The sequence below is a fragment of the Amblyraja radiata genome, chromosome 3, assembly GCF_010909765.2.
Source record: "Amblyraja radiata isolate CabotCenter1 chromosome 3, sAmbRad1.1.pri, whole genome shotgun sequence".
Taxonomy (NCBI): domain Eukaryota; kingdom Metazoa; phylum Chordata; class Chondrichthyes; order Rajiformes; family Rajidae; genus Amblyraja; species Amblyraja radiata.
Genome location: NC_045958.1, coordinates 15,188,853 through 15,208,201, shown reverse-complemented (window position 1 = coordinate 15,208,201; position 19,349 = coordinate 15,188,853). Strand labels below are relative to the sequence as shown.

Sequence of the window (19,349 nt, the reverse complement as noted above, 5' to 3'; positions counted from 1 at the left end):
ACAAAAATGTATTCTCCATAACACCCATCTTCCTTTCCTCTGACAGAGCCAGTTTAAGAAAAAGCGGAAGGAATTTAAGTCAGCCTTTTCTACACGGCCCATTATAATGTTCTGTAGCATTGGAGCAAAGAAGGTATTTTAGTAATATGAATTTAAGGAAAGTTTTACAATTTGTTTTGTTCCAGTGTCTTATGGTAGATTTACTTATCCTTCTCCGTGGACAATCCTTCTCCGTGGATTGTCACCTTGTCGTGGTGGAGAAGCTTGTGTGGACCTGATATCCTGAGAGCGATGCCGTCTGGAGCTATGCTCCTGGTAGGGCCACCTATGGCGGTAAGGTCGAGGGGGAGGTCTCTGACAAAGAGCAATCCAACCAAGACCTCAACGGTGGAACAGGCAGAGGATGATGGCTAATCTTAGTGGAGCATCACAGCGGCTGGGAAGGCAGATTAAGGCTGAAGCAGAAAAGGGTCTCCAGTCGTCTTGGACTCCGTGCCACTGGATCCTGACCCAGATTTGTCAAGGACCATGGGTGGCTGTCTGTGCACCAGTCTCCCCACGTTAAACAAAGTCACGCACAGGCGTCCTCCATAACCGAGGATGGCCTAACAAGAAAGACTTATTTGTGAACTTAAGCTGGTCCCAACTGAAACCATTAGTTAGATTATTTCTTTATGTGGAAGTACAACAATAAATGTGATAACTAATATTTACTGTAAATTTAATACACATATCCTTCCAGAATGATTGTACTCACATTTCGTCAAATTAACAATGGAAATCTTGCAGTTGCTTATTTCTCCTTTTAATGATTGTACTGGTTTGTTCTCATTTGATAACTGGACCTTACTTTCTTCCTCCTACAGCTGCATTGAAAATGCACCACCTAGAGGCAAATATTATGAGATTTAATGGTCCTTACAAATGGTGGTGAACAGCCATTTACTATTTCTGGACAGAATCAAAGTAGGAACTTGTGTACATGATATTTCTAAAGATGGTTTTCTTAAAAAAAAATGCAATGAACAGTAACAAAAAAGTAGGAGCAGGAATAGTCTTTAAACCTACTGGCCTATTCCACTATTCAATAAAGTCATACTTTATCTTTCACCTCCGGCTTCCTTGATTATCCTCATATCCTCCATTTGCTTGGTATCCAAAATCTATTCTCTATTATCAACTGAATATCCAGTCCTCTGAGGAAAGTTACTGCCCATTTAGACATTTCTCCTCCTCTCAATCCTATACGGCTGTTCACATGTTCAGAAATCATGAATGGCTCCAACAAGCTTCCATAGCATTTAATATTTGACTGAGATCACCTCATTCTCCTAAACCCTGGGGAATAAAGACCTGGTTTACGACTATTCATCATTTTAGGAATCAGTCTGGTAAACAATGGATGCACTCTCCCTATGTCCAGTATATCCTATATACATGGAGAATGGTACCTTAGAACGGCACAGTGGCACTACTAGTAGAGGCACTGCCTGGCAGCACCAGAGTCCTATGTTCCATCCTTACCTCAGGTCCTATCTGTGTGGAGATTGCATGTTCTCCCGGTGACCGTGTGGGTTTCCTCCAAGTGCTCCGGTTTCATCCGACATCCCAAAGACGTCCTATAAAATTGCCCCTAATATGTAGGCAGTGGGATAATACAGAACTTGTGTTAATGGGTGATCAAAGGTTGACGTGGACTTGGTTGGGCAAAGGGCCCGTTTCCATGCTGTACTTCTAAATTAAACTATGTGGCACACCATATGAAGCCTTACAAAATCTTGTATAGAATACACAAAGTTGTCTTTAATCTTAGACTTCTATTCTTTTGCAGTAAACGGTAACACAATCCCATTGCATCCTCAAAAGTTTACCTGCAAATTAACTCAGCACTGGGTGTTTTGGATTCTCTAGTATCTTTAAAACTATTACGTCCTTCAAAGTAAAGCCAAAATATTTTTCTATTTTTTCCGTCATAGTGTCACACGTGGCACTCATATTAAGTCATGCGTGCACACTTGTCTTCACTGTGCTCTTTAATTTCATACTGAACTTTGTTCAACAATTTGGCATAACTATCACATTTTGTCATTAATAATTATCTTATGAACAACTGAGACCAAGGCTTATGATGGTTCATGTGTTGTAGTTTGTCAACTTGAAAATATCTACTTTATTCCGTTTTCTGTCTCCTATCTGATCCTCAATCTATTCTAATGCATTGCCCCATTTCATAGGGGTTGATTTTGTGCACTAATTCAGTGAATGGCACATTTTTGAACATTCAAATATGCTGCATCCAATAGCTTCCACAACTCACCTTCAACTCTCCCTCCCTATCAATAATTCTGGTCAAAGGGAATTTCTCTAAGATGAAAGCCAAACATCAAACATCACTGGAACAACATTCTAAGTTCTGTCATAGGAGATTAGCAGGTGGACAGAGGAAATGATTTAAGGTTGTTTCAATGTCTCCTGGAAGAAACACAATATCTTCCATGACTCCCGAAACTCTTGCCCAAGATCACTCAAAATGTAAAAGGAAGCATTTAGGTAGAGCACCCTTGTAAGCAGAAGAACCAGTGGACCACCTCACACAATACCTACCCCACAAACTATTTCCTATGACTACTTCTTGTCCCACATTGGCCTTATTAAGAGTTCTGAGGTGGTTGGAGTAGACGCAAGGCATTCATAATCCCAAGCGACTTCCTCAAGAGCAGGATAAGTTTTAAAATGACTTCAATCCCTAGATATGACGACTATTTTTTTTTTTAAACACCACTTTAGTCACTAATCTTACACCCCGTTTGTGCGCAGCATTTCTATGATGCTTTGCTGGATGTCCAATCAGTAATAAGATTATAGACAACTTTTCAACTAGATACAATAAGTATGAGATTTCCTTAATAATTCTTCCATCATAATCTAAACCTGAATTGCCTATTATTCCCCAACAGATGAATGACTTAATTTATACATCAAAAAAACATTATGAGCTTGAATTCTAAAAGAAAGTTGTAGTTTTTTGCCTCCAGGTGTTTATTTTGCCACTACGTTTTAGCATTTTCCATCCCTTGAATAACTGGTTATCCACAGTGACTGCAATCTATTTACTCTGAAAACAATCGACTAGAAAATCATTAACACTTTATAAGCTAGGGAAGACCATGTCACAATTCATGCCACAAGGCATTTTCAATGTTCTTGCAACCTGGCCACATTTGATTTTGAAGAATAGGTATAGAAAGTCAAATAAGCTTTTATACAAAGCCAAAAAAGTGAGATTTATTAACCCAAGTTTTCAGCTTCATACATTTCTCAAAATATGTTACATCACAAATAAATAACAAAAATGGGAAGAAATTACAATATGGTCACCAGCATATCGTAGTTGAATGAATTCACACTCATTTTGCACATTTTGTTCCCCTGAAGTCAATGTTCTATCACAGTTAGTGCTGGTAACCAGTTCTGAATGTCTCAATGTACTGCATCAAAACAAGAATTAAATACATTTTATGCTATGTGAGAAATTCTTTACTAAAATCACTGTTACAAGCTCTAATGACAATATTATAATTTGTATGACTGTTATCCAGTTTTCTGTGACTTAGTAAAACAAAGCAGAATATGACGTTATATGTCAACTCATACATTCACATGTTAATTGAATTTGTACAGCAGTAAATTAAAATAAATGTTCAGTAATTGGGCTACCAATAGATTTAATTGAGAAAATGAATCTTCTGCTTGATTAGAATGATATTGGAATAGAGCAAAGTTCAATTTTCAACAATTAGCAGGCACAAAAAAATATTTTAACATTGAAGTATTTCCAAGGTGAATAGAAACCATACATTTTTACATTCACAGGCGAAGTCCAAGTTATAAAAGTGAACATGTCGGTACATCTGTGAAACCATGTAATGATGTTTATTTTGTGAATTCCAATGTTCTGTCAGAAGTAGATCTTTTCATATTATAATCAATAAACATGCACGGGACATAGTAAAATGTTTGAACAGTATTACCAATAAAGCAAACATTGAAGACTTGACCTGGTTAAGCATCTTGTTAGTCCAAAGATGTCTTTCAAAATAACATTTAAAATAAACTGATCTGGTATCATTGAATATAGACACAAAATGCAGGAGTAACTCAGCGGATCAGGAAGCATCTCTGGAGCAAAGGAATAGGTGACGGTTTGAGTCGGAGCCCTTCTTCAGATTCAAGTATGGGTGGGTGGGTGAGTGGGCAAATGCATGGCAGATCAAGGCTGGGTGATTGGGCAAATGCATGGCAAATGCAGTATAATGTGGATAAATGTGAGGTTATAGAAACTTACAAAATTCTTAAGGGGTTGGACAGGCTAGATGCAGGAAGATTGTTCCCAATGTCGGGGAAGTCCAGAACAAGGGGTCACAGTTTATGGATAAGGGGGAAATCTTTTAGGACTGAGATGAGAAAAACATTTTTTACACAGAGAGTGGTGAATCTCTGGAATTCTCTGTCACAGAAGGTAGTTGAGGCCAGTTCATTGGCTATATTTAAGAGGGAGTTAGATGTGGCCCTTGTGGCCAAAGGGATCAGGGGGTATGGAGAGAAAGCAGGTACAGGATACTGAGTTGGATGATCAGCCATGATCATATTGAATGGCGGTGCAGGCTCGAAGGGCCGAATGGCCTACTCCTGCACCTATTTTCTATGTATGAACGCTGTTGTCTGCTGGGGCAACAGCATTAGTGCAAAAAACAACAACAAGCTGGTCAAATTGGTTAAACGAGCTAGCTCAGTGCTGGAGGGGAGAGTAGACTCTGGGATGGATGTACTCGAGAGGCGTATGAGGCACAAGATGCAGGTCATCCTGAAAACCCCGGGCATCCACTCCATGTAATTCTGGAGAGTCAAAAGAGCACTCGGAACAACAACCGGCTCCTCTCCCTGCCCTGTAGAACGGAGCGGTTCAGGAGATCCTTCACCCCTGCAGCCATTAGATTTTATAATTCGGACCGCTAGGCTGTAGGGGGATGCATTCTGCAATTTTTAATTTTTAACTGTTAATTATTGGTCTTTTTAAGTATTATTGCTCTCAGGTAGTGTCCACATTGTATTCTATGTATTTTCTGTCTGCGTTCGTTTTGAATCTGTGGGTTTGTTGGTTGGGGGCTTATGGACATCTGAATTTCCCTGAGGGGGTCAATAAAGTATTTATTATTATTATTATTATTATTATTATTATATGTATCAGTTATATCAGTATTGTGGTATAATTGATTTGGTTTTCAAATACGGAATCCATTTCCTATCTCAAATGTAATCAGGATTTTGTTTTTACTGAAACAATTCATTTTAAACTCCAAGGAGAGTGCTATGAAATATAGATAGTATTCCAGTGTTGTGGTTTAACTGGCACAATTTGATGCAGCCAGTCTCCAAAGATCAACAAAAAAAAAGGCACTTATAACCTTAACTTACAAGGGGTAAGAGGTTAGCGATGAAGCAGATGACTCATGCTGGGAGATAATCGACCAAGTACATGAAGGAAAGTAACATATTGGTGCAAGCTTTAGTGCTATATTTAAACTATTGATTCATTGTTTACACACCAGTAGAATGATGATGCATATGAACATTTATTTTTTCTGCGTTTATCTGAACTTGTATTACTTGGTTAGCATTTCACTTTTAAGTTTTCATTGATGCACACACAAAATCAATTAATTATATTAATCTCATACAAGATAAATCATTCAAAAAAAATATTTTCAATGGACTCAAAACATTATTACCAAATCTACCATGAATTTGTCCTCTTGGAATGTGGAGATACAAAATGAAATGGGTGACTTTAATTTGGAGAATCAAAGCCGTCTGTCTTATCATGCTATTAATTAGCAATAATACATTTAATTTACTTTGAAATACCAAAGTTCTACTTATTAACTCTTACAATTTACCTAAGAAAGGCCCCTATCATTTGCCCAAAAAATCATGTTCATAACTGAATTGAAAAGCATTGATCAACATCAAGTAAACAATATTAAGCTTCAATTTCCAAATTTTTTTTGCAAAGGAAAATAAATCAAAATCCCTCAAATATTTTGTAAACATTTTGCTGGTTTGCATATTCTGTACAAAATGTTTGAGATTTTTTAGTCTTTATATAATGTGTTCACATGCTATATCTACAATATCAAAAACGTAATCCAACACTTTAAACATTAGTGTAAAAATAATTAAGTGTTGCTAGGTACAGCAATTTGTTTTGATATTAAAATCTTAGTCAATTTTGTTTGTAAATTCCTGTTACTGACACTATATATATTGGCACTCTGATTCCAACCTTAAAAATAAAATGAATGTTTGAGCTAGAAAATATCGATTTATTTGTTTTAAATCCAAACTTTCATATTGCTTCAGTTGAAAAGTGACTAATATTATATCTACAAGAGAATTGGGTAAATATCTTCGTTATTCACCCCACAGATTTTAAAGATTGGAATTGTCATTTAGAAACTAAAATAGAAACGTACAATTCTCCATTTTCATTTACACCTATATTAGATACGTTTTACCTTATTAAAATAATATATTTTTCATTAGAGTGGCAGGGCTACAAAATTACTGTACAATAACATGGTATGTGGCGATACACTATACAGACAAAGCTTGATCTGGTAGAGCAAGAAACAGATGATGTCTTGATAATTCTGTCTTTTTGGTTTTCTTGCAAAACGTACCGTAAGATTCGCTTTATCTACCTGTAATTTAGAAAGACAAAAAATACTAAATACAAATATATATTAACTACGATGTGCTTACGTGAATTTCACAGAAAGTGCTAATAAGGGAATTACTCGATTCTGACACACAGTACCACGTTAAAAACTGTAAAATTCCTTTCACACAAATAAAATAAAAAATTCAATATTGTATTGTCGAGCCGAAAATTTCAGTGTTCGATCTGTATTAACATTATAAATTAAAAATATTATTTTTGTTAATGCAAGGAAAAAAATTGTCTTACCTTAATTGAATAGTGAATAATTTGGTAAACTAATTTGGTAAAATGAGTATCAAAGAAATCTCAAACACGTCACTTTACATTCTTTTAGTCAAGTTAAATTCATTCTATTCACACTAACTTTTGAAAATTATTCCCTATATATCCAAGTTAGTAAAATATATTAAGGTGCTCCTACCAACTTGAGAGAACGTCTGAGGTCTGAAAAAGACCCTTTTGCTGCAACTGTTTCCGGTTATTTAAATTGTAATTTATGATGCCACTGCCCCTTTCATTCAGTAATCTTCAAATCTGGTAATGACCTATTGCTAATCAAGATGCTTTTTGGAAGTAATATCACATACACCAAATTTTGCTCACCAAACATAAATTAGGAGCAAGAAGTGGTCACCTAGCTTCAAGACTGCTCTGGATGTGATAAGATTAATGTCACATTCCCATCCACTCACAGCAATTTTGCAGACTCAGGACCCTCAGAGAAAAAATATTGCCTCACCCATTTTAAACAGGTGACCTGTTATTTTTAAACAAAAAGGATGCGAAAGTATTAGAAGCCTTTCATAAGTTTTCTATACTAACTCCTTGAATAGGTGTAGACACAAGGAATTGCAGATGCTGGTTAAGAAAACACAAAGTGCTAGAGTAACTCAGCAGTCAGGCAACATCCGTGAACGACAGAAACAGGTAACATTTCCGCTTGGGGCTCTTCTTCTGACTGAATGTAGTTGAGAAGAGAAAGTTGGAAGAGAGTTAGGGGCAGGACAAAGCCAGGCAAATGGTAGGTGGATACAGGTGAAGGAGGTTTGATTGGCAGATGATTGGATAAAGGCCAGGATGAGAAGGTAAAAGGCTGTGAGATAAGAGGCATGAAATTTGAAGCCGGGCAAGGGAATAGGAGGTAGTAGAAAGGATGGTTGGAGGTGGGACAAATAGATGCACATCCAGGAGGGGCACAGGAAAGAGAGAGAGAGAGAGAGAGAGAGAGAGGGGGGGGAGGGGATTTGTTGGTTAGTTATCTAAAATTGGAGATCTGAAATATCATACTGTTGTGTTGTAAGCTACCCATGTGGGATATATGGTGCTGTTGCTCCAGTTTGCGCGTGGTCTCACTCTGGCAATGGCCTGATTAGAAAAGTTTAAGTAAGCTAGGCTTAGATCTGCCGATTCAAAGGAGTAAGAGATTTGACTGAAACATGCAAGATCCTGAGGCTATTGATTGAGTGTACGTGGATAGATTGCTTCCTCTGTAGAAGCTATAATACAGGGGTAATCTTTTAAAATAGAGGGGCACTTATTTAAGAACTCTACCTCCCCAGCTGCAGTCAAGGCAGACTTTGAATATATGCAAGGCAGGTACAAGGGTACCTAATAAGCATGGTGGTGTAATTTACTGTGGGGGCAAAAAGAATGCAGAGTTAGTGTTACAATCACATCACCCATTATTATATTAAATATCAGATTAAGCTCAAAGGGTCAAGTGAGCCTATTTTTGTTTCCAGTTCATGTAATTTGCTGCTCGGCTCTCCAAATTTCTGCTCATTCAGGGAGCTCTGCCTTAAATCTCCTCACAGGCTTCAGTCAGAAATGGACCTGGAGTATAACTGAAACATCTCCACCTTAAAGGCCGCCTTCCCATTGTTTAATTAGATTTGCTGGCCAGACTTTGATAACTGTTTAACTGTGCCAAATCATTCCTTTTAGCTGGTCTTTCACCAGTACCCTCCATTAACACTTGCGTGGCTCCTATGCTCTTCCACAAAATTTTTAAAGATAGAATGACTGCGAATTACCCCGACATGCATGCCTGAACCTGTTGGGTACCTCTAGCACTTTCTTTCATTATCACCGATTGACCCATTTGTACATAAATATGATATACCCATATCAAACGTTGATTCCGCTGCGATGGATGTTCAACTATTGTGTATTGTGTTCTTTTTATTCGTATGGCTGTATGGAACTCAAATTTCACTGTACCAATTGGTGCAAGTGACAATAAATGTGAACTTGAACAAATTCAAATACCAAAACATTCTTAATTTAATTGTCGGTGCAGTTTTGGGTTCCCAAAATAAAATGTCGGGGTTTGGAAAAATCATGGAAGCAACTTTACAATACATGGCACAGTGCTTCCACTGAATAGGAAATTCAACATAAGTAATATAATGCTATTACTCCCAACAGCATAAGTGTATTTTCACAATCTTCAGGAAAAGGATGTGAGAAATGCAAACTACATGTCTACAAGCTAATTACTGCTGAGTATTAACACAGTGAATATTCAAGTACTCAATCTGCAAGCTGTAGCAGAATTTCTGTTGCAAAATAATATAGTTGAAGCATTAATAATGGCACAAAATATTATATGAAAACTATTTTGCGTAAATTATTTTTCAGACAAGTAGCAGGGAGGACTCTAATCTAAATGCAGAAGTATTTCTGAAATAAATGATGTCAGTATGCACAATTAAAAATGAAATAATTGAAATAAATAGAAACATTAAAATATGTGCTATTTACTTAAACATATACAGGTGCACAACCTTTTATCCGAAAGCCTTGGGACCAGACACTTCTCGGATTTCGGAATTTTTCGGATAACCGAATGGAAGATTTTTAGAGTAGGTTAGGTGGTTAGCGCAGGCGGCTTGAAAAGTCTGGAGCGGCTGCCTCCTCCCCGGAGACCGGGGAATCATTGCTTAAATGTTAGTCAGTTAGTTTGGAGGGATTTTATGTGATGGGGGGGGGGTGAAGGGGGAAACTTTAATTCTTAGTCCCCTACCTGGTCGGAAAGCCGGGGAGCGGGCAATGCCTTACCGGGTCGCCGTGCAGTAAGCTCTGGAGCGCTGTGGCCGCCGGCTCCCAACATCGCAGAGCTGGGGGCTGCGGGCGTCCGGCCGCGGGCCGCGCTGGATTTGGAGCGCCGCGCAGCCAGGGGTAGAGTTGCCGGGGTCGGAGCTCCAACCGGCGCCGCCCGCGGCCAGATGCCCGCAGCCCCCAGCTCCGCGATGTTGGCAGTCGGCAGCCACATCGCTCCGGAGCGTACTGCACGGCGACCCGGTAAGGCATTGCCCGCTCCCCGCTTCTCCGTCCAGGTAGGGGACTAAGAATTAAAGTTTCCCCCTTCACCCCCCCTCCCCCCTCCCCCTTCACATAAAAGCCCTCCAAACTAACTGACTAACATTTAAGCAATGATTTACAGATGTTTAAGTGTCTCCCCGGTCTCCGGGGAGGAGGCAGCCGCTACAGTAGTACAGACCTGGGTTGACCGTGGGTCGTTTTGGGTCAAGTTTGGCGCCAAACGCGAGCTTTGGTGTGCAGACGACATCCTGGAAAAAATGTCCGGTTTTCGGAGCTTTTCGGTTTCCGGAACTCCGGATAAAAGGTTGTGCACCTGTACTGTCCATTTCACCATGAATTAAATCACCTAGCAGTAGAATTTGGCATTGATAACCTGCCACATGCAACCCTTCCGTGTTACAGTTCCCTTACAGAATTAATAAATTCTCACTTAAAAATTTGAAATGTGGAAGGGATTTGTGAGAAAATAGTAAATATTTTTTTCCACAATATATTTTTCTTTATCTCACAGATAGGGTTTGGACACGCTAGAGGCAGGAAACATGTTCCTGATGTTGGGAGTCCAGAACCAGGGGCCACAGTTTAAGAATAAGGGGCAAGCCATTTAGAACAGAGACAAGGAAACACTTTTTCTCACAGAGTTGTAAGTCTATGGCATTCTCTGCCTCAGAGGGCGGTGGAGGCCAGTTCTCTGGATACTTCCAAGAGAGAGCTAGATAGGGCTCTTAAAGATAGCGGAGTCAGGGGATATGGGGAGAAGGCAGGAACGGGGTACTGATTGGGGATGATCAGCCATGATCACATTGAATGGCGGTCCTGGCTCGAAGGGCCGAATGGCCTACTCCTGCACCTATTGTCTATTTCTTGATGAATGTAAAGATGGTACAGCTTTGTGTAACAGAAAATGATGAGATGGCCCATTTTTCAGGAAGGTAACCCCCCCTCCTCCCCATAACCTGTGGTTGCCTGTATTCACATTACAGGTTTGTGAGATCATTTGGAAAGTGATGATCCAAAAATGATTTTTGTTTCCAATGATAGCAGCAATTTAGGTCCATGGGAAATGAATAATAAGCAAAGTGCATGAAGCATTAAATTTGGTTTATGAATAAATTTGTTTCATAATTGCTCTAGCCAATAAATAAAATGCTGGTTAAATGGTGCAGATAGTTAATTGTTCTTCAGCATTACTGGATTCAATTTATCTTGGCTGTATCAAACGTTGTGACCTCAAGCCTCATTATGGATTGCAAATATAAGCTTGTGCCACAACTCATATCATTCACTCACCCATGAGCGTGTGCAAGCTGATCTACATTACTCATGATCCATCAATACCTTGAATTTAACATTTTTATCCTTTTGTTCAAATTGCTCTGTAAATCTGCCAAGTTTGCCCCTCTTTCACCATGAGAGGAGTCCAACAATACCAGAAAAGTCCATCTCGATAGCTGAGGAGCCGAGACAACGGCCTGGGAAGTCAGCTATGGGAACGGATCTGCCAGCTCAGGCCAGGCGGCAGTTCAAGATCCCCGGCTGCAGGGGGCAAATTTGACCCACTGATCGAACACGGAAGTTGGTTATGGGAATGAATCTCCCGGCTCTGGCCGGGCCAGAGTTCCAAAGCTCCGGCCACAGGGGGAAAATTCGACCCGCCGATCGATTCAGAAGTCCCGATGAGGTCGAAATCAGCCGAGGTGCCACATTTTCGGGGGGGACTTCAGAGGGGAATATCAAGCATGCTCTCATCATTTTTAACAAGATTAAAGGAGGTGCCGGACTACCAATTGCCATAAAATTGGTGGTGGACCTGTATATCTCCTCTCTTGGCTTCACTGTTTCCAGCCATGCCTTCATCTGTGGAGTTACTTCGATTCTTATTGTGGAAGAAAATATTAATATCCTTCCAAATTAATTTTGATTGGAATTGAACAAGGTTACGAAAGGGTGCTTGGATGTGACAATTCCCATCTCTTGTTGATCAGGTGCAGAAGAGGTTCGTGGGAATCGGCAAAGTAAGATTAGACGTATTACCTCTTGTCTGGGAATGTATTGAAGGGTGGGTGGTAAATGTAAACATGAAATAGTAGAGGAGACAAGGAACTTGTTTTTCCTTTGTGAGAAGTTACAGTATATCACCCACTATAAATGGGGTGCTTATGATTGGCTCGGAGAAGGGATGGTGGCGTGGGCCATCTAAAAGGTGAGATCATGTCAAGATGCCCTTGTATTGCATTTGATTTGTATTAACCATCTGTTGTTGAATAAGATTGACATAAAACAAAGTATGTTATGACTAATGAAATAATTGGTACCCATGTAGTAGATAGTATATTTTCGTATAGTTGTATCTAACAAAATATAAAAGTTGTTTACTGCACATATAATTGTCGGCTAATTCTGCTGTGAAGTCAGAGAACTGGTGGGCAGTTTACTGCCACCATCTCTACATGATATCATGCCATAAAGTCTCGAAGCAAACCTGCAAATTCTGTTGCTTTTCATTTTCCTTTAATTTCCCTCGAAATTCATTTCTTCCACACTTATCTTCCTTTATCTCTCTTAAAACCCGCCACTTTAAGCACTTTTTTCAATATGGCTTCAATTATTATTCCCCAGCCTCGGCATTATATCCTTAAAAATTGTCACCACTTTTAAAAAAAGATTCCACCACCAGATGTGTCTTTCCTTCATCTATCAGCAGCAATCAGAAAAAAAATCACCTTCTTCCATGATTGCCTGGCCATTGTTCTATCTTCACCTTATTGAGGTCATTTCTTTTGCAAGTACTAGCCGACCGGAGAAATCCTTTCAGGCAAAACATCTTGAATATTTCATTATGTGCACACAATATAATCTCCTCTGCACTGGGAAATACAGATTGGGTGACCACTTTGCACAGCATCTCTGTTCAATCCATAGATGTGACTAGAGTTGCCAGCTGCCTGTTAACATTTTTCTATTTTATATCCACCTATGTGTCAGCGGCCTCCTGTACTGTTCCAATTAGGTCCAGTGGAAGCTTGAGGAACAACTCCACATGATTACAAGGACTTTATATTAAATTCAACCATTTCATATACTTTGATTTTACTGATTTTTTTTTTTTTAAAGCCACAAATGCTACTAATTTAAAATATTAAAATTTAAAATATAAAGTGCTGGGAACACTAAGCAAGTCAGGCAGGATCCATGGAAAAGGAAAGCACATTACAGATTGTGCACTGTTCATTAGAACCGGTGGTAATATTTTTCTGAGCATGTCGCAACTCTGATGCAAGATTATCCATCTGTTACATTAAAACCCCTGTCTCACGGTGCGAGCTGACCCACGAGGTACCCCGAGTTTAAAACAAATTTAACTCGTGGAAATCACGTACAATTAACGTAGCGGGAACGTCGGAACTCGTGGACGCAGCTTAGCGACTCGTGGCGCTAATGGCAGGTACCCGTGAAACTTGTTAACTCTTGAAAAAATTCAAACATGTTTAAAGTTTTCCACGAGTAAAATGTACTCTTGAAGTAACAAATTGAAACATTTAAACACGTTGTAAGAACGTAGAGGCCTGTGCGTTTACCTTAGTGACTCGTGAGTCTACAACTATCATGATTTCATTTGAACTCTTCTCTGCCTTCAGGATTATTCCAAACATTTGTCACTCTTTGGGTAAAGCAATTATATTTCTGGGTTTATGTTCTAAATATACTTTCCATTTGTTTCCACTTACAGCCCCCAGGTTAATAAATTATCTGACAATATTTAAGATTGTTTAAGAAATTGCCTGTTGTAACTAAACACTGAAATTAGGTCGACCCGCAATGGTAATGTGTGGCATGGTGTGAATTTCCTCAAATAATAAGTCAACAGTAGGATGGAATAGATAAGTGCCTGGTGTAATCCCTGTCAGGGCACAGGTTGGTTTACAGAAGACTGTCGTTCACTAACCTACTGTATGTCGACAATATTATAAACTCTCTACATGGTTCTCGTCTGTTTTTACTACCATATTAAAATGATGACAGTGAACATTTGCGTCAAATCCATTTTATGTTGATATTTGAATTAAATATACAGACTTATATACTACTGAAGTGTATGTAGCAAACGTTATTAACTCTTTGCAGTCCCCTTAAGGCACGTTTTCTTTAAAAATGAACTGTGGAGTGATTTTCTTTTAGATTGGGGGTGAGATGAATTGGAAATTAAGCGGTAAACCTGATATGGGTCTTTAAACCGTGTATAGAGAAGAACTAATTCCATGTGCGTGAGACCGGGGGTGGGGGGGGGGTTAATTCATAATTATTGTGACCAGCAGAACGGAGGAGCAAACCTCCAAAGACGTACAAGTTTGTGGGTTCATTGACTTCTGTAAATTGCCACTAGTGTGTGGGATGCTAAAGTGGGATAAACGAGAAATTGGGTACGGGTGATCGATGGTTGGCGTGGCCTCGGTGGGCCAAAGGTCCTGCTCCCATGCTGTAAATTCTAAACAATTACATAATGTGGGAGCAAATCCCTGCGGTAGAGAGCGGTCAAGTGGAGTGTTTCAGTTAAAGGGAGTCCTCGCAAATAGAGGAAGAATGTAGGGGGAAAAAATACTCTGAGAGGCGAGGGGGTGGCCAATGTCCCTGTGAATCCGATACATCGCCAACTTTGTGTCCTGCCTGTAGACCAGGGATTCTGTCACAATCTCCGTGCCACCTGCTCTGAGAGATTTACATGGTTTGGTTATGGGGGGTCATAGAATGTTACAGCACGGAAAAAGCCCCCTCGGTCCAACTTGTTCATGCCAAGCTAGGTCCTTCCTGGAGGGCTTGGGTTGCAAGAAGAAGGTGGATAGGTTTGAGGTTTTATTTCTTTGCAGTGCAGGAGGCTGAGGGATGACCTCGTCTCACATTTAGCCTCTATCCCTCTCATACCCACCAGGTTTCTGCAGAGTCTACAGTACAGCAAGGCTTGTGTTCCATTCAATACTTCCGCCACAATCTCCCACTACCCTGGTGCTGTTGTCTTGAAACACAAAAGTGCTGAACTAACATCTGTGGAGAACATGTTTCGGATCGCCACCCTGCATTTGGCTGCTGGGTTAATTTTGATTTTAGACTGCAAAGGATCACTTGTTGTTTTCCAAATGACGTGCAATCTGTATTTATTGCGTCTTTGGAATATCCGAAGTCTCCGCTTTTCCATTTCAGAACATTTATTCGTCAGGCATTAAACAAGGGTCTGAAGAAGGGTCTCGACCCGAAGCGTCACGAGTTCCTTTTCTCCAGAGATGCCGTCTGATCCGCCGAGTTACTCCAGTTTCTTGTATCTATCTTCTGTTTAAACCAGTTTCTGCAGTTCCTTCCTACACATAAAAAATAACACGGCGGCGGGAGAAGAACCTACTATTTCGGAAATCCCAGGAAAGTGTACAGTAATCTTTGCTCCGCAGCCGAACTGGTTGAAAGAAGATTGCCAAAAACATATTACTCAGATAAACACGGGAGGTTGACAACATATTAAAATGTATCTCCGGTTAAACCCGTTTTTCTTACCGGGCAGCCACTGAAAAAATGAGGAAGCAGCTTAAAATGAACTATCGTTCAAAAGTAAATCGAGATAAGATCATTATTGATTCAGCTTCACTCAATAAAACACTGCCCGCACTTTTTATGCATTAGCTCTGTTTTGGAGTATTTTATGTGTTAGTACACGGACATTTTTTTGTAACTTAATCTAATGACCTTGGTGGTTACACTGACTGTATGCAACCTGTCAACATTGTTCTCCAAGCTCTTCAACAAAACTACATCATAACGCATTGCCCCTCAGAGGACCAGTCACCATGTACGAATCCGTGCAGCCTTTTACAACAGCGACAGGGAGTGAAAAAAAAATCTCTTCTTACGAAAAAAAACCTCAATCACTTTGAAATGTGTTGGAAGGAACAGCAGATGCTGGTTTTAACCGAAGACGGACACATAAAACTGGAGCAGCTAACAATGAATGGCCTGTTCCCTTTATCATCGATACTTTTGTGCATACATCTCTCGCTTTCCTTTCCCTAACTCAAAGCCGCAGGATGGAGATGTCTTCTTTAACACTGTTGCTTATTAAAACAGACCTTCATTCAACCTTCATGAGCGGTTGGCTCAAGAGTAACTCGGGAGAGGAACTTAGTAACTCGGGAGACGAACGTGGAACATCGCAGAAATTACAAGTAAACTGCAAACATAGTCAAACCCGTGGGAACTCGGTTAAACTCTTGATCATACACTTGGAATCTCGTACACAACCATGAGTCTTTCACTCGGGGTACCTCGTTGGTCAGCTCACACAGTGAGACAGGGCTATAACTCTCTTTACTGACTCTGTCCCATTAGGTGGGGATTTTCAGCATTCTTCTTTTGGTTTCAGGTTTCCACAACAGCTCAGACCTACATTTTAGGGCTTCTCTCCCTCAATTGCCTTAATAAACTATCAAATAATGTGTTCTGCATGCAAGCAGAATCACAATGGCACCTTGCATGCAGAACCCAAGAGTTAATTCCTTTGTTCTATCCATTCTTCCATCACCTTAAAAATAACTTGGAGACACAAGAAATTGCAAATAGTTCAATCTTGAGCTGTCTGTTGATTGCCTGTTCTTTTTTCACCAGCAAATTGTTTTATGCTTAAAAATAACGTCTTTCTATTTTATCATTTTGAATGATGGGCTTTTGACTTCAAACGTCAACTCTCTTTCTCTTTCTATAGATGTTGCCTGACCTGCCATGTATTTACAGCATTTTCAGATTTTATTTATATTTTTGAAACCTTTTTCCCCAACCACTCTCGTGGTCAAACTAGGCATGTCAGAGTTTGTGAGGTGTAAGCCTAGTTTACTTCATTACTAAATACAAGAAACTGCGGATGCTGGAATCTGGAGCAATAAAACAACATTTTGGAGGACCTCAGCAGATCGAGAAGCATCTGCAGGCGGGAAGGAATTGTCAACATTTCGGGTCAAAATCCTACATCTGGTCAGAAAGTGAAGAGGGAAGATAGCCAGCGGGGTGGGATGCAACAGAAACCAGCAGATGAATCTCTGGAACTCTGGAGAAGAACTCTGGTGATCTCTGGAACTCTCTGCCACAGAAGGTAGTTGAGGCCAGTTCATTGGCTATATTTAAGAGGGAGTTAGATGTGGCCCTTGTGGCTAGAGGGATCAGGGGGTATGGAGAGAAGGCAGGTACGGGATACTGAGTTGGATGATCAGCCATGATCATATTGAATGGCGGTGCAGGCTCGAAGGGCCGAATAGCCTACTCCTGCACCTATTTTCTACGTTTCTATGTTTCTATGATAGGTGGTGTGAGGAGGAATGAAGGTGAATGATCGGTGAATGGATCGAGGTAGGGGAGAGGGAAGGATGGAATTTAGAGAAAGAGGCTGTTGACTGATAGGTGAAGCAGGCAAGTTAAAAAAAAAAGGGCAGATAGAATTGTGGGGAGAGGGGAAGATAGAGGTGGAGCAGCTGCCAGAAAGCGAAATACTGTAAAGGGTAATGCTGGAAACTGAAAAGTAAGGAAGGTATTAATTGGATAGCCACATTAAAGTTATTGAACCAATGCCTCTACTTCCTCAGAAGACTAGGGATGTTCAGCATAAGTCACCAATGGCACTTTTGGCAACATCTCTGAAATGACAAAATTGTGGATATAGCTCAGTCCATTGCATAAACCGTCCACTCATCGATTCTTTCTACACTTCACACTGCCTCGGGAACGCTGCCAACATAATCAGGGACCATTGATAGCTTGGTTATTCCCGCTTCTCGCCATCGCCACCAGGGAAAAGTTGCAAAAGGTTGAGGAATCCAGATTCAGGAAAAGCATCTCCTCTGCTGTTTTCTGACTACTCAATGGTCCTCTCAAAAATTAAGAGATACAACATGGACACATGCTCTTCGGTCCACTGAGTCCACGCCAACCATTGATTACCCCTTTACACTAGTTCTATGTTATCACACTTTCTCATCCACTCCTTCCACACTAAGAGCAATTTATAAAGGCCATGTGATCTGCATGATTTTGGGATGTGGGAGGTAACTGAAGCACCCACGTTGTCACAGGGAGAATGTGCAAACTCCACACTGACAGCAATTGAGGTCAGGATCAAACCCAGCTGCACCACTATGCCCACCCTTAAGCTAAGGTATAGTCCCTTTCACCCAACATATCTCATTATGGCACTCATATATTCTGCTCCATGGTATTTTTATTTTTACATGATCTATTGCACGTGTACAGCTTGACTGTACTCATGTATATAGTGACTTGACTGAGCCAGAAAATGAAGTTTTTTACTGTATCTCAGCACACATGATGATAATAAACCAACATATGATAGATAAATTGAGCCAGATGAGCTAGGGGATCCAGCAAGAGAAATGTGTAGTTAGTAGGTGGATGGAACAGGAGGGTAGAGAGTGAAAATAGATGATGAGGAGCAAGGGTAAGGGACAGAAAACAAAAATGGGAGGATCATAGGTGTATTAGAAAAGAGAAAGAGAGGAGCACAGTAGGGTAGGGCTACCTAAAACTGGAGAATTCAATGTTCATACTATTGGGTTGTAGACCACCCAGATAGAATACGAGGCATTGTTCACTATTTGGTGTTTTTCACCCCCTCATTACTATGAGCTTTATGTAGCTCACTGAATATTCTAAAAACTTTCAAATCTCAGATTAAGGATATCTAATTTGAAAATATTTAAATTTAACTCAATCCCAAATTACTCAATTGTATATTTTTGAGAAGGCAACTTCAAGGACAACTAGGGATGCAAATAAACCTTAGCCTTGTCAATAATGTTTGCTTCCCAGTGAAAAATACGCCCTTCATAACAGGTACTCAGTCTCCTCATTAGTCACCAGCACATTGGTATTTATAAGATACAGGGCTTATTTAAAAGAATGCAGTATTAACTGACCTTGACAATTTAATGCAGACACAATGCATTTTTTCCCCTTTCAGAGTGTGTTGTAAGTCTTTCAAATTCTTCTTTTACATATTTTTTAAAGCCAGATATAGATTCATGATACAAAATTTAAAAAAACTGCTGGAGGAACTCTACAGGTGAGGCAACATTTATTGAGGAACATTGACAGACAACGTTTAGGAATGCGACCCTTTCTAGGATTAATGAAGTGAAAAAGATAGAAAAGAGAGGTGGGGCAGAAACTGGCAAGAAATAGGGATGATTAGCAGATAGAG

General features: G+C 39.9%; 1 protein-coding gene across 1 annotated transcript in view; it reads right to left on the bottom strand.

Moving 5' to 3' along the window:
• Positions 1-5,614: 5,614 nt before the first annotated feature.
• The window catches only part of fam174a (family with sequence similarity 174 member A), a 33,461-nt gene continuing 19,726 nt past the window's right edge, over positions 5,615-19,349 (bottom strand). Inside the window, exon 3 of the mRNA XM_033017365.1 lies at positions 5,615-6,761. Coding sequence (XP_032873256.1) covers positions 6,758-6,761 — 4 coding nt within the window. The 3' untranslated portion in view covers positions 5,615-6,757. The remainder of the gene's footprint in view (positions 6,762-19,349) is intronic.